Source organism: Setaria viridis, chromosome 3 (genome assembly GCF_005286985.2).
Source record: "Setaria viridis chromosome 3, Setaria_viridis_v4.0, whole genome shotgun sequence".
NCBI classification, from domain to species: Eukaryota; Viridiplantae; Streptophyta; class Magnoliopsida; order Poales; family Poaceae; genus Setaria; species Setaria viridis.
In genome coordinates, this window is record NC_048265.2 from 48049279 (window position 1) to 48063889 (window position 14611).

The 14611-nt window shown below is 50.4% G+C and overlaps 3 protein-coding genes across 3 annotated transcripts; 1 reads left to right on the forward strand and 2 right to left on the reverse strand.

The window, feature by feature from the left end:
* Positions 1 to 2326: 2326 nt before the first annotated feature.
* On the forward strand, positions 2327 to 4738 carry LOC117849431 (L-type lectin-domain containing receptor kinase IX.1). Its single transcript, XM_034730982.2, has one exon. The coding sequence runs from the start codon at positions 2536 to 2538 to the stop codon at positions 4630 to 4632; it is 2097 nt and encodes a 698-aa protein (XP_034586873.1). The 5' UTR covers positions 2327 to 2535; the 3' UTR covers positions 4633 to 4738.
* A 186-nt stretch (positions 4739 to 4924) lies between these two features.
* LOC117849432 (thiosulfate/3-mercaptopyruvate sulfurtransferase 2) lies at positions 4925 to 10743 on the reverse strand. Its single transcript, XM_034730983.2, has 12 exons — positions 10544 to 10743; positions 10245 to 10463; positions 9641 to 9700; positions 9173 to 9235; positions 7967 to 8091; positions 7642 to 7804; positions 7401 to 7460; positions 7243 to 7301; positions 6714 to 6795; positions 6006 to 6069; positions 5378 to 5445; positions 4925 to 5294 (listed from the first exon to the last, which is right to left on the reverse strand). The coding sequence occupies exons 1-12, from the start codon at positions 10694 to 10696 to the stop codon at positions 5193 to 5195; spliced, it is 1218 nt and encodes a 405-aa protein (XP_034586874.1). The 5' UTR covers positions 10697 to 10743; the 3' UTR covers positions 4925 to 5192.
* A 606-nt stretch (positions 10744 to 11349) lies between these two features.
* LOC117847907 (uncharacterized) lies at positions 11350 to 13781 on the reverse strand. Its single transcript, XM_034729209.2, has one exon. It carries the CDS (start codon positions 13667 to 13669, stop codon positions 11561 to 11563), a length of 2109 nt encoding a protein of 702 aa, XP_034585100.1. The 5' UTR covers positions 13670 to 13781; the 3' UTR covers positions 11350 to 11560.
* Positions 13782 to 14611: the final 830 nt, after the last annotated feature.

Consider the following 14611-nt stretch of genomic DNA (forward strand, 5'->3'; position numbering starts at 1 on the left):
TATAAATGAAAGCTAATTCGCGAGACGAATCTATTAAATCTAATTAGTTCATGATTTGACCATGTGATACTACAGTTAATATATGCTAATCATGAATTATAATAGATTATCTCACAAATTAGCCGCGACTTATGCAATTAATTTTATAATTAGTTCACGTTTAGTTGTTTAGTTTTTGTAATTGGTATCAAACCTACTCAAATTAAAAATTTGTAAAAATTTGTTCAATGGTAAGACTGAAATTACAACCAGTCAACGGTAAAATTGAAGAGTATAATCGGACTAGGAGGTGACCTGTATTTTGAGAAGCAATTTGCTCTTCATAAGTCCCTCATCGAAGGGCAAGCAACGGCGCTGCCAGCAGGGCGCCAGCCATGGCTTCCCGGATTTTCCTTGGTGTCGTTGCCGTCGTGGCCCGGCTCTGCGCCGCTACGGCGGCTGGTCGGGCCGACGACAACATCTTGCGGCCGTGCCCGCCTGACTGCTCGACGGCGGGCAACTCACGACGTGGCCCGATCCACCGCTCGAGTTTTCTGCCAGGATTCGTTCTTTAAAGATATGTACAAAATAGAGGCCTGTTCGCTTCAGCTTATTCAGCCGGCTTATCAGCCACCAAACAATGTTTTCCTCTCACAACAAATCAGCCGTTTTGGCTTTTCAGCCGGCTTATAAGCTGAAGCGAACAGATCCTAGATCGCGATCCAAAGTTTTGCAGAAAGACCCCTGTGATGGACTGGCTCCATTGCCGTCGCTCCTCCCGCCGCCCGCCGCCCCCGCCGCCGTTACAACCATCCGCCCTAGATGGAAGAATCGCACTGTCGTATCTTTCTATTGGACAGAAAAATTGATGATTCCTTTCGGTTTGGACGGTAGACTGCCACCGCGGCCGTGCTCGAGGACGGCGCAGCGCCGCCGCCGCGGTGGAGTCAAGTGATTTGGGAGCAATGTTGGCGGCGAACTAATCAGCGGCTTGAGTCGTTTCCACAATGCCGGAACTTCATCTGGCGTCGCGCGCGCTGCCTTGGCTGTGCGATCGCGTGGTCTGGGAACAGCTGTTGAGAGAGAGAGAGAGAGAGAGAGAGAGAGAGAGAGAGAGAGAGAGAGAGAGAGAGAGAGAGAGAGAGAGAGAGAGAGAGAGAGAGAGAGAGAGAGAGAGAGAGAGAGAGAGAGAGGCGTGCCGTGCGCAGTGGGCAGTGGCCTGGCTGCTAGCTCCTCCTCCTTCAAGCAGCGGGATCAGACGATGACGCGGCGAGCGGGGGCAACGGCAAGGATAAAGCGAGTAACCATGGCCGTTGGCCGGCCGGCGACGCCGTTGCTTACAGTTCTTCGCTTTGCGACGAAGAATCTAGAGTCAGGTGGTTATTGGGCATTTGGGCTGTCCAATTCTTGGATGATGGAAAAAAAAAGGGAGGATTTAGCACCTCAGAATGCAGAAATGGATTTACTCAAAAGTAGTCAGAGATTCAGAGTCTCAACAAGTCAGCAGTCAGCTTACTGTAAAAAAAGGGGGCCAATTTCACAAGAGTGGAGAAGGTTGTGATAGACAGCAGATATAAAATTGTTGCTTTGGACATGCGTTAGGTGTGGGTATGTAGGTGGGTGATCGCGACGGAGACCATTCTCTTTTCCAGCTAGCAGCCACAGCGTCGACTGAAGAACGTCCAGACTCTGTTGCAGTCGTCGGAAACCTTGCCATCCTGCCACACCACACAGCGGAAAAACAAAACACACACACGCACACACCAAAGAATGGTCAATCCTGCTAGTGGCGAACAAAGTCGGAGCATCATTTTTAAGATAAACACAAAGATTATGCAAACTAGTAATAGGCAAAAGATTCCTAGGATGCACCCAGGGGCGGACCTAGGAGGGCTCTAGCCTGCCTACTGCCCAAGACCTTCGTTAGATCAAAGGAGGAAGATGAGAGGAAGAGAGGGGAAAAAAGAAGAAGAATAAGAGAAAGAAATAGCTTATTGCCCAACCATAGTGCATAAAGAAGAGTTTTCTCTTTCCTCTACTCTCTCTCCTACTACACCAGTAGAATAAATAGCTGCTGCTTGTTGATGTTTTTTACATAAGCATCGTGAAAGTGAACCACAATTTTTGTTTACTATAAAGATACGTAGCTTTCCTGCGTATTCTCGAACGAAAAAGAAAGGTACCACGATAAAAATCCATCTGTTCATGGGTCCCGGCTTGTATTATTGGGCAACAGCCATCGCCCTTGACCTTAGGAAAAAAGGGAAGCATCGGGGACCGTCACCACTGAGAAAACGAATCAACGCTCCTCATCTTCCTTCCCATTTCCGTCAGCATGACAGCTGACAGCGCTTAAAGATTCATTTCCAACAGCATGACAGCATTGAAAGATTCATCGATCGGCAAGACTGTAGAATTGATGAATAAATGAATAATTGGACTAAGAGTGACCGATGCGGTTACTTCAGCATTATATCTGTAGTTTGATAAGCAATTGGCTCTTCACAAGTCCCTCATCCAAGAGCAAGCAACGGCGTCGCTCGCCGGCCGCCGGCCATGGCATCCCGGTTTTTCTTTCTTGTCGTTGCCGTCGTGGCCCGGCTCTGCAGCGCCGCTATGGCGACTGGTGGTCGGGCCGACGACATCTTGCGGCCGTGGCCGCCTGACTGCTCGACGGCGGACAACTACACGGCCGACAGCCAGTACAAGAAGAACCTGGACCAGCTCCTTGCCGCGCTCCCCGCGGCGGCCGGCGACAACGGCTGGTTCTACCAGGGCAGCGCCGGGGCCGGCACCGACGACGAGGTGTTCGGCCTCATCATGTGCTACGCCGACCACAACGCGACGGCGTGCCTCGACTGCCTCTCCAGGGCGCCCGCCGGGATCGCCACGGTGTGCCCGGGCAGCCGGAACGTTCGCGCCATGTACGACGCGTGCGTGCTCCGGTACTCGGCGGCGCCGATCCCGGCCACCGCGGACCTCAGCTACTTGCACTCCGTGAACGGGACCGTCCGTGGGGTGCCCGTCGGCGTCACCTCGGAGAGCGCCCGGGCAGCCTGGGTGGCGCTGATGAGCGAGCTCACGGGCGGCGTCGCTGGCTCGCCGCTGCGGCTCGCCAACGGCAGCACGCCGTACTCGGGCTCGCAGGCTATGTACGGCCTGGCGCAGTGCACCAGGGACCTCAACGCCAGCGAGTGCTCCAGCTGTGTCTCAAGCTACACGGACAGGCTGGGGGACCTGTTCCCCAACAACACCGGCGGCGCCATCAAGGGGTACAGCTGCTACCTGCGCTACCAGGTGGGCGTCCTCGACATCACCCTGCCGCCGGCGCCAACTCCCCCGGCGATATCCGTAGGACCTTCATCGTCTTCCAAGAGCGCCGATCATTCCAAGACCATCGGGATCCTGATCGGCGTGTTCGTCGGTTCCAGCTTGATAGCCCTGGTCTTCTTCATGCGACTCCCCCGGCGAAAGAGGGAAAAAAGTAAGCTCGTCGATGAAGAAGCAGCAAGAGAGATGGACGACGAGTTCGAGGAAGGGACCGGGCCAAAGCAGTTCCGCTACAGCGAGCTCGCCATGGCCACCGACTACTTCTCGGACAAGCGCAAGCTCGGAGAAGGTGGGTTCGGGTCAGTGTACAGAGGCTACATTAAGGAGATGGACCTTCACGTCGCCATCAAGAGGGTGTCCAAGGGTTCGAAGCAGGGCAGGAAGGAGTACGCCTCGGAGGTCAGGATCATCAGCCTGCTGCGGCACCGTAACCTTGTGCAGCTCATCGGTTGGTGCCATGGCGGCGGCGAGCTCCTCCTCGTGTACGAGCTGATGCCCAACGGCAGCCTCGACACGCACCTCTACAGCGCCAGGGACGGCGCCCTGCTGCCATGGCCGCTGCGGCACGAGATCGTGCTCGGCCTGGGGTCGGCCCTGCTGTACCTTCATCAGGATTGGGAGCAGTGCGTTCTTCACAGGGACATCAAGCCGAGCAACGTGATGCTGGACGCGTCCTTCCACGCCAAGCTCGGCGACTTCGGGCTCGCCAGGCTCGTCGGCCACGGCCGCCGCTCGCACACCACGGTGATCGCCGGCACCTTGGGCTACATAGACCCCGACTGCATGATCACCGGCAGGGCCAGCACCGAGACTGACGTCTACAGCTTCGGCGTCGTCCTCCTCGAGATCGCCTGCGGCCGGCGGCCTCTGGTGGCCGTTAGCCGCAGCCACAGGGAAGAAGACGTGATGAGCCGGCCTCTGGTGGCTCGCCACGGGGAAGATGGTAGGGAAGAAGACGTGATCCACATCGTGCAGTGGGTGTGGGAGTTCTACGGCAGGGGAGCCATCCTCGACGCTGCCGACGCGCGGCTGAAGGGGGAGTTCGACGCCAGCGAGATGGAGACGGTGATGGTCGTCGGGCTCTGGTGCGCGCAACCAGACCGGAGCCTCAGGCCGTCCATCAGGCAGGCCGTCAACGTGCTCCGGCGAGAGGTGCCACCTCCGAGCCTGCCGGCGGGGATGCCGGTGCCAATCTTCCTGTCACCGCCTAATACTTTATACTACACATCTTCAGTTGCGACGATGGGCGGCAGCACCAGCACCAGCACCAGCACCACCGCTTCTGCACCAGACAAAGAAAAATGTAGTGCCAAATTGATTTAGATGTTCATCATGTTCATAACAAAAATGTAGTGCCAAATTGGTTTAGATGTTGTTCATAAATGCAGTACAAAAGGCCTAGATGCCAAAAAAGAAAAAGATTATGCTATGTGCATTCCTAGAGCAAATCCAACGCCGTGAAGCTCCACTCGATGAACATAGCCAATCAACCGTCCCCTTGATTCCTCACTCGCCACCCATATATCATATATGGCAGGAGTGAAATCAAAGTGATGGTTGAGATTGAACAAGATGAGACACGTGGCATCCATCGAGGTGGTGCTGCACCGGACACTAAAACTGATGGCATATTTTTCTTTTTTGCCATTTCATTATTATTGTTCCACCAAGAAAAGGGACCTCGGCAAGGGAAATTATGAACTCATAATTCACCAGTGTATGTGTATGTGACATTTTCTGTTTCAGCATTTACAGTGATGACCAAAAGGCTTCGCTTCCCTAACCTTCCGCACACCCGACCACTTCAGTTTCCTTCGCCTTTACCCATAGGATCAGGGTACAAGGAAAGTACAATCAAGAGTCCTCCATGAAGAGGATAGGGACTAAGCGGCAGCAGTTGCGACTGGAGTGTCAGGATGGGCGCCCCATTCGGTCCATGATCCGTCATATACTGAGACATCAGTTTTGCCAAGGCGATGAAGGCCCTAAAATGAGAGATAAGGTTATAGAAGCACAATTTGCCATTTGGAAAGTAAATTTCAAGTGATCAAGTCGCAGGTAATCTTACCAAGGCTAATACACATGCTGTCACACCAGTGCCGCAAGAGGTTACAAGGGGTTGATCAAGTGATATTCCTGATAATGAATCGTACCAGAGAGATTATAAATACTACCACAGCTATGGTGGATTTCTAATGTTAAAACTTGGCTATTGTTGTTCTACATTAGGTGCCATAAAAATGTGTGCTAGCTTCAACTGATACGAGTACACAACAAATGTTATGCAAAACTAGTGGATATCACTCTTTCAACAAATCCAATAAATAAGATAACCGTACTTAAATCCAGGAAATATGATATATCGTGGGTCATATACATGCATGCAAGAGGATCAAAGTTTCAATAGCAAATGAATAACCGGTGTTAATTATGTGGAACAGTATGGCAGTGATCCACTGGTACTGCAGTAGCAATGAAGTTTCATGTTACTAGCTAGTCTCATATAACTACTTGGTGGACGCTAAGTTAAACTCAGATTCGCAAAGATGTAGGTATTTCAGCAGCCAAACTAGCTTAATGGGGTGTGTTAAAAAATATTTCCAGTACAGGGATATCCAACAAAACATAATGCAGCCTGGCTACTGGAGTATCAAGCAGGAATGAAGTACTTGCAACCTATATGGATGAAATATTACCTTCTTGCTCAAATCTTTTACGGAGTTCATCTGGGGCCAATAGCTTTTGTGAGCTGTCAAGCACCTGAAGAAAGTCAAGGAAGAATAAGAAATAACATAGACAATACTTCCAAGGGTTGCTTAAAAAAGGTACTTCCAGAGATAGAAAAACATCTCTGCCAACACTCTGTATGCACACAAAAAGGATGACGGTACATGAACTTCTAGTTCAAACACCAATCCATGTTCCAGTCATCCAGTGCAAAAGTGTATATAACCAAGATACAAAGAAAGTGCAAGCAAAGATCATCTGACCCTCCATCCTGACATGGTTAATGAGGTATCATAGTATAAGTGAGGAAGAATAACCTCCAATACTACAAGTGTGTCTACCAACAATATCATGATCTCTTGCTATGTCAATGTGCTGCGATTATCTCATCTACCAAATCCAGTATATCATCGCAGGTATACAACCTGAGCAGTCAGCTGGTCACCAATATATCTAGTAAACACACACATTTACACATCATCAAAATGGAAGGGCGGATGAAAGAAAAATACGACTAGAATGAGCAAGAAGTGCAAAGTATCATATGTTGAACATCAGCCTCCAACTATGATATTTATCAGATAAGTGTCTATCACCATCCATTATAAACACAGGAAAACATCCAAACACACACAAAAAAAAACTGATCAAAGTATGGAAAAGTGGAGAATTTCCACCTGGGGAAAAGGAACGCATTTGCTCCCAGGTACATGCCCACTTCTAATCCCCTTGCGTGGCTCCGGAACTGCACCATCAAATCTGAAATAGAAGTTTCAAATCAATCTAAAAATGCAAGTCCAAATTTCAATTACCAAAACAAATATACAACATTACTGCATTAGAGCTGCATACACCGTGCTGGTTAAAATACACTTAAGAATTAAAGTGCAAAAGCTAAACTGAGTTCTCAGCAAAAATAAATGAATGGACGTTATCCTCATTATATTATACAAATCATTTTCCTGAATGTGTACCACTGGCTGAACACTGTGGAACTAGTTCATTATAGGAATCTTTCAAGAGAAGGAGGGAGGGAGGGAGATCCTTATGCTTCCAAGCAGTTATCAGAATTAGCAAATGCAAGTGCCTTCAGAAAACCACTAATCAACACCAAGCAGATCCTTATGGATAAAGGCAAAGGCTTTATATACTGCATGCATATGATGTGCTTATGACTTTTACAGAATTAGAATATGAGTAAGATACCTAGGTTTTGATCGAGCATCTATAAGTTGATGTGTCTGGGTCTTGATGTTCTCTTTCACCTGAGAAAATCATATATTAGTTGCTATGAAATATGAAGAAAGCTCAGTGGGTCGTGAAAAAAAAAACAATAGGCGGGTTTGGGACCCTTCAGCACTGACCTGATCAAGACTCCAAATAAGATGAGGCTGCAACTTTGCTTCAAATGTGAATGGACCAACCTGGAGAAGTATATGGAGGTTATGTATAACTGAAAATAGAGTTTAACACCCATTGGAACAGCTGCTAATGATGTATGTACTAATTAAGACTCAAATAGCTCAATAAAAGTAGTAGAGGTCTTGATGTGCAGTTGTAAGTTGCAATTAAATCACTGCCAAAAGTAACAGGAGAGCAAATTACCGGTTGACCCTGGTAAACTTTCTCAATTGCTTCACCAGCAGCACTGGCCTTTAAGATGGCATCACTGGATGCACTTGATTCAACGTCATACCCAGAAGCGCGCCATTGGGGCAAACCTCCATCTAGCACCCAAACTTTATCATGTCCAAATACTCGGAACATCCTGTTGTCAAGGTAGCAAACATAGCACAGTATTAGATATGAAAACTACCAAACATAGTAGTCATGAATGAACAAAAAAAATTGCATCTTGTTTCGACCACAGCTCATTTTGTCTTCAGCCCGAGCAATCTTTACATATTTTTTGTGAAGAAAAGAAGCTTACCACCAAACACGAGCAGCGCTGAACAGTCCCTTTCCATCATAAACTACTATCCCATCTTTGTTATAGATGCCAAGAGCGGATACAGCAGCCGAAAATGCCTTTTCAGATGGCAGCATGTGTGGTAACTGGACAAAAAATGAAAAAAGGAACCATTGATCTCAAATCTACATGCAGATGCTTACCCAAAAAAAGCAACTAATCAGATTAAATGATATTATTATTATCAACAACCATCGCAAAGAATTCAAGTACTACTTAGGCATGCCATGTTTAGCAACTTATACTCTTATAGTGACGCCGATATGACCAGCATGACAAAGAAAAAGATAACTTGTGTCCATACAACATATGGTGGCAGGTCTAATGAAGGAAGAAGGTTGTTGACTTCAGTTTTCTTTCTCACTTTATATGAGAAGAAAATGGCAACTCACACCATAATTACAGAGAGTGGTTCGGATGACACCCAACACATCTAATGTTAGAAGCTGAATCCAGGCTGAGATCAGAGGAATTAGAAAACAAGCTTTGATACTACAAGCAAAACTAACATGCTACAAGAAATTGAATATGTGCCACTAGAGAGCCTGATATCATCCCTGGTTATCCTAAATATATAGACCAGAAGAATGGGAAGGAAACTTGAATGCTAGCACCTGCACTAACTAAAGCAACTAGGTAGTTTGAATGATTAATTATGGGGCAACACAACATCTAGTAGACAGATCACAACACCTTAGGAAGTAAGTTGCCCCCTACTTGTGTATGTTCAGATCTGGATGTCCCTGTTTTAATTTGCTTGTTTTCAACTTTCACTTTCAGATGTTGGCTGGCCTATTGCACACTTGCATCTAAAATGTAAGAGAGTGTCACTGCAGGAATCACCCCTACAAGAACTATGTGTGCACATGGAATGATGTGCACAGCTGAATGTTTCATCTATTGACAAAGGAAAAAGCAGTTGCCACACTGTCCTAAAAAATCCATTCAGTGGGGTTCTTATAAAACTCTTCTAATATTTTTGGTAACAACTCAAGCACACAATTCTTTTTGACCAATTACAGCAAGGACTAAAGAATATCAATGCGGAACTAGAAGAGAATTAACCATAAAAGTAGTGCAGACCCAAAACGATATGTACATAAACAGAGTCTGTATGATTTTGTAGCCATTAACTATAAAATGAACAAGCAAAAGAACTGAACTTACACTAGATGTTTTGTCAGATATCCCATCAACATCAAAGAACAAGGCACCGGGAATATGAGCCACCTAGAAACAAGATTGAAGACTGAAGCATGAGAATATCTGCATTATACTTTCAAAATCATGGGTCTAGCACTTCCCATAGTGGACAAGTTAGGTAAGCTTGCTAGTACATATATTTATGTATCAGGTTTGGTACACCAGCTAATATATACCTTAGTGTATCAGGTTAGGTATGCCTACAGATAAATGTTGTCATGTAATGTAGGGAAGGACAGGCTAAGTCACTGAGTTCAAAGATATTGTTTCAAAAAGAAACTACTCAAAGTTCCGATGTGCAAATTTGATTCATTTGAAAATTTCGTCCAATAAAATATGTGCACAAAATGATCAGAGAAATGCAAGTGGAACGGCATACTAGCAAGCAGTGTTCTGGAATTCCAAAACCGCAAAAACAAACTGAATTATCACCTGGTACTCTTGTAGAGGATTCCTTTGTTCCGCAGGCATATACCAAGAGGCATCAAGTACCTAGACAGAAGCATCAGGTTAAGAAACAGTGAAACATTGGAAGATAGACAGAATCCAAAGAACAAAGTGTATCTTGCAAATAAATCCCATGTTATAGCTCAATCTTTGTGAATATATGTTCCATTACTAATCCTGTTGAGTCTATGCCGTAGTACCAAAAGCCTGAAATTTTTCCCTTAGAAGCGAGTATACTCAATATTTTGAGCAGCACCGATTGCGAAGAACATAAGGACCCAGCTGCCGGTTTAAACTGTGACACTAGAAAATTTTTAACCACTTATCCAATAATTATTGTGCCTATTTTCATAGCCTAGACAACTCCGCTCCGGCACTCCCTCAAATGGCACAACTATAGATTATCGGCCAGCCAAATAAGTCTCTTCAGATACAACATCGCTAACACAGCAATCGATAGCTACTTAATCCAGTAATCCTAAGCTTCACTCATCGAATTGCAAGCTACAAGCTGCGCAACCAATAATTCACAGGCCAATCGCAGATCACCGCAGCATAGTACTGAGTACTGGGACCGAGAGCTACGCACCTTGACGTCGGGGTCCTTGAGGTTGGCGTGCAGCCACTCGGCCGACACCACCGGCTCCGTCCGCGGCAGCTCGTGCACGCCGGCGGCCTCCGACACCGCGGACGACGACGTGGCGTTGCACCGCGCCGCGATCCCGAACGCGCCCGCAGCCAGCGGCGGCGCCCCGCACCCGTACACGCCGGCGCCCTGCGCCGCGCGCGCCGCCCAGCCCACCCGACCCTGCACGCGCGAAGAGAAGGCAAAGGGCTACGTCAGTCCGGGGAGGATCGAGACGGCGGCAAAGCGGCGGGATTTACGACCGCGGGGGGCGTGGCGGCGGTGAGGAGTAGGAGTAGTAGGGGAAGGAGGGTTTCCTTGGGGAGGGTGCACCGCGCGAGGAGGTGGTGGGGCCGCGCCGCGCCGCGGAGCGCCACGGCGGCGGCGGCGGCGCGGGAAAGGAGGGACGCCGCCATGGGTAGGGTTCTGGCGAGGGGTTCTAGAAGGTTCGGGAAGGGGAGGGGGGTGGGGAGTTGTGGGTGTGGGGGAGGAGGGGGATAGGGGACGAAGGGGATGGCAGATGGGTGGGTTTTGTCGTTTTCATGCCGACGTGGCGTCGCTGGTGGAATCCTCGTGTCAATCAGCGCACCCGGACTTTGCAAACCGGACCGAATTATTTTGTCCCAAGATTTTTCTAAAAAAAACTTTCCTCTTTCGACCTAGGTTATTTTTATCTTCAAATAAAAAATTAAAAATAAAGTTTATCTAGTTGTCCTGAAAGTCTGAAACATCTCTCAATCATCGTGGGATTCCATTGACCATTCAAATATCGAAGCTACCAACCAAATGGCGTACTTGGTTGGTGGCCACCAACCACCACGCCACCTAACCGTGACTTTTGGTGGCGTACAACCAAGCATGGTCTGAAACAACTTCTAAATTTCAATCGATGCTTAGCAGCATGGCAGGATGCTACGGACTATGGTCTCCTGATCCGACGAGGAAGAGAAACACATGTACTGGAAGTTGTAGATAACTGCGTTCTGAATCCTGCAAATCATAGACCATAGTCCAGGCGAACTAGGCCCTGTTTGGATACGCTTCTCTTAGCCATGTTTGGATTATAATCTAAGTGAACTTCTCGTTTTTCGCTTTTCGTAGTTCAAATCTATAAATCAGCTTACCACATAAGCGAGAATCGGTGAAAATAAGCAAAACGTTTGGCGAGATTCTCGCTTATTTCCACCGATAATCACTTATAAGTGGAACAAATGGGGCCTAGAACTTCCAATCTGAGCTGAAGAATCAAGTCCTATGCAATGATCTGAAAACACAAATCATCATACCGAAGAACTATTGTTCGCCTGCCATCTAATCAAACTGGACACGTCCGATGACTCCGTGGTGCTGGAATGCCCAACGCCGTCGCTCGCGGTCGTCGTGGATATCGCAGACGACAACGTGATGGTGTCAGGACGATCGGCCGGCGGTCCGTACGTCGCCACCGGCATCTTCGACGGCAGGCTCGGCGGCGGCGCCTCGAACCGCAGCACGTTGACGGCCTGCCTGATGGTCGGACGCAAGCTGCGGTCAGGGTGCGCGCACCAGAGCCCTACGACCATCACGCACGCCATCTCCCGGGCGTCGAAGTCGCCGTCGAGCCGCGCGTCGGCGGCGTCGAGGAGGCCGCCCCCGCCGTACGAGTTCCAGACCCAGTGCACGAGGTGGACGTAGTCGTCGTCCTCCTCCCTCACGAGCACGGCCGGCCGCCGGCCGCAGGCGATCTCGAGGAGGAGGACGCCGAAGCTGTACACGTCGGACTCGACGCTGGCCCGCCCGGCGAACAGGCTCTCCGGGTCCATGTACCCCATCGTGCCGGCGACGCCCGTCGTGTGGGAGCGGCGGCCGTCGTCGATGAGCCTGGCGAGCCCGAAGTCGCCGAGCTTCGCGGTGAAGGACGCGTCCAGCATGACGTTGCTCGGCTTCACATCGCGGTGCACCACGCGCCGCTCGGTCTCCTGGTGCAGGTACAGCAGCGCGTCGCCGACGCCGAGGGCGGCGGCGTACCTCGCCGGCCACGCCAGCACGCCCTCCGGGTCGTAGAGGTGCGCGTCGAGGCTGCCGTTGTGCATCAGCTCGTAGACGAGGAGGAGGTCGCCGTCGCCGGCGCCGCCATGGCACCAGCCGATGAGCTGCACGAGGTTCCGGTGCCGGAGCCGGCTGATGATCCTCACCTCCGAGACGAACTCCTTCCAGCCCTGCCGCGAGGTCTCCGACACCCTCTTCACGGCGACGTCGCGGTGGTTCCCGTCGGTCAGGAAGCCGGCGTACACGGAGCCGAAGCCTCCTCTCCCGAGCCTCCGGTCGTCGGAGAAGTTTTCGGTGGCTGCGGCGAGCTCGTCGTAGGAGAATCGCTGGGGCCCGGTCACCTCCTCCGCGAGCTCGAGGTCGTCTTCCACTGGTTTGCCGCGGAAAACTCTTACTTGCGGCCGTTGCTTGCCGGTCTTCGTCTTCAGCCGTTTCCGCAGCCGGAGGCAGACACAAATCGAGAGCAAGAATGCAAAGGAAGCGGCAGCAACGATGATGCCGGCGATCGCCGCCGCCGGCAGCCGCTTGCCGCCGGCAACTGCGGGGGAAGCGTAGTAGCACCCCTCGCCGGCAGCGAACCCGTCACCGGACATCCCACCGGAGCAGTAGCACTGGTGGCCCCACGCCCCGCTCGGCGTCTGCACGTCGTCGCACGCCGCGTTCGCCGCGCACCGTCCGCCGCCGGTGGCGTCGGAGCACGTCCCGTTGACCCACCAGGCCATCTCCGCGACGCCGAAATCCAGGGACGGCGACCCCTTCGTCGGCTCCACGTACACCGTGCCCGTCAGCGCGCCCCTGCACCCGGCAGAGTCCACGTGCTCCCAGTCGAGGAACCAGCCCTTGCCCCTCGCCCCTGCGTCGGAGCCGTACGCCAGCGGCTGGGCCACACACGTCCAGGCTGTGGCGTCGGTGGCGTCGGCGGGGCACCCCGCCGAGCGGATCAGTGACGCCGCGAGGCTCGCGGAGATGGAGCAGTTGGAGGCCCCCGGCGTGCGGCAGCCGCCGGCGAGGAAGAGACCGGTGCGGTTGGAGACGCCGTAGCCGGCGCCATAGAGCGACGCCTTGGCCTCGCCGACGCTCCGGTTGCACGAGGACGCGATGGAGACCGAGAAGGTGGAGAAGGTGGCGCTGAACGAGCGGATGGGGTACGGCGCCGCCGCGGTGCTACGCGGGAGGAGAGCCGTGGAGGTGGAGGCGTCGCAGGCAAGGACGATCGGGCAGTCGGCGGAGAAGCCGAAGGGGTAGGGGACGACGGTGCCACTGCCACCGCACCGACGATCGCAACCACCGCTGCCATCGCTACCGGCGGCGGCGAGGGGAGTACCGAGAAGCAAGAAAAGGACAACGACGAGGTGGCGCATATTCTCGTAGCAGCCTGTAGCCTGCGATCATGTATGAAAATTTCTTGCTCATGTAGCAAATGGAAGACCGCATGTTCCGTACAATCATTTCAGCAGGTCCAAGCCTGCACAACCCAGTCAAAGTAATCCAAATAAATCCATTATAAGCATTAATTATGTGCTACCGTCGACGTGGCAATCAATTAAAAAAGAGGAATAAAATATACTCCATCCATTTTCAAATTATAGAGTGTTTTGGTTTTTATAATTGCATAGATTTTATTATGAATATAAACATAGAGTATATCTAGATACATAGATTTTATTATGAATATAAAGATAGAGTATATCTAGATACATGAAACTAAAAAATCAAAACGATCTATAATCTAAAATTGAGGGAGTAATATTTTTACAACTTAGGCAGAAAAGGTACCTTTTATAAATCGTGTACACGTTCTAGACCCGTTGTCATAGACACATTTTCACAAATCCATTCATTTGAAATTATAAGGCTCATTTCGTATCCTTAGTGCAAAGCCTTTGACCTTGACCAACAATTACTTTACTAACATATACTTTCTATGACACAAAGTTGACGTCATTAGATTCATATTAGAAATATACTTTTTGTCCACCTTTATTTTTATGTCAAGCCCACCGCGGCTGCCGGTGAAGATGAAGAAGGTTGTGCTAGGGAATAGGAAAAGGAGAACGATGGTACTTGGTAGTCCGTAAGTAAGACTAGGAAGAAGGGTGCACTCCGCCACGCCTGTATAAGCAGCATCCTGATGGTGGAGGAGGCAAGCACGGCGCGGCCAGGTTGGATCGTGCGGCCACCTCAGCCACGGCCCTGGCGACGATGAAGGTGGACGATGTGGCTCCCTTGACCAGTGTGACCCCAACGGAGCAAGACGGCGGCACCAAGCAGCGCAGGTGGCCGGCTGGCTCCACCACGGTGGC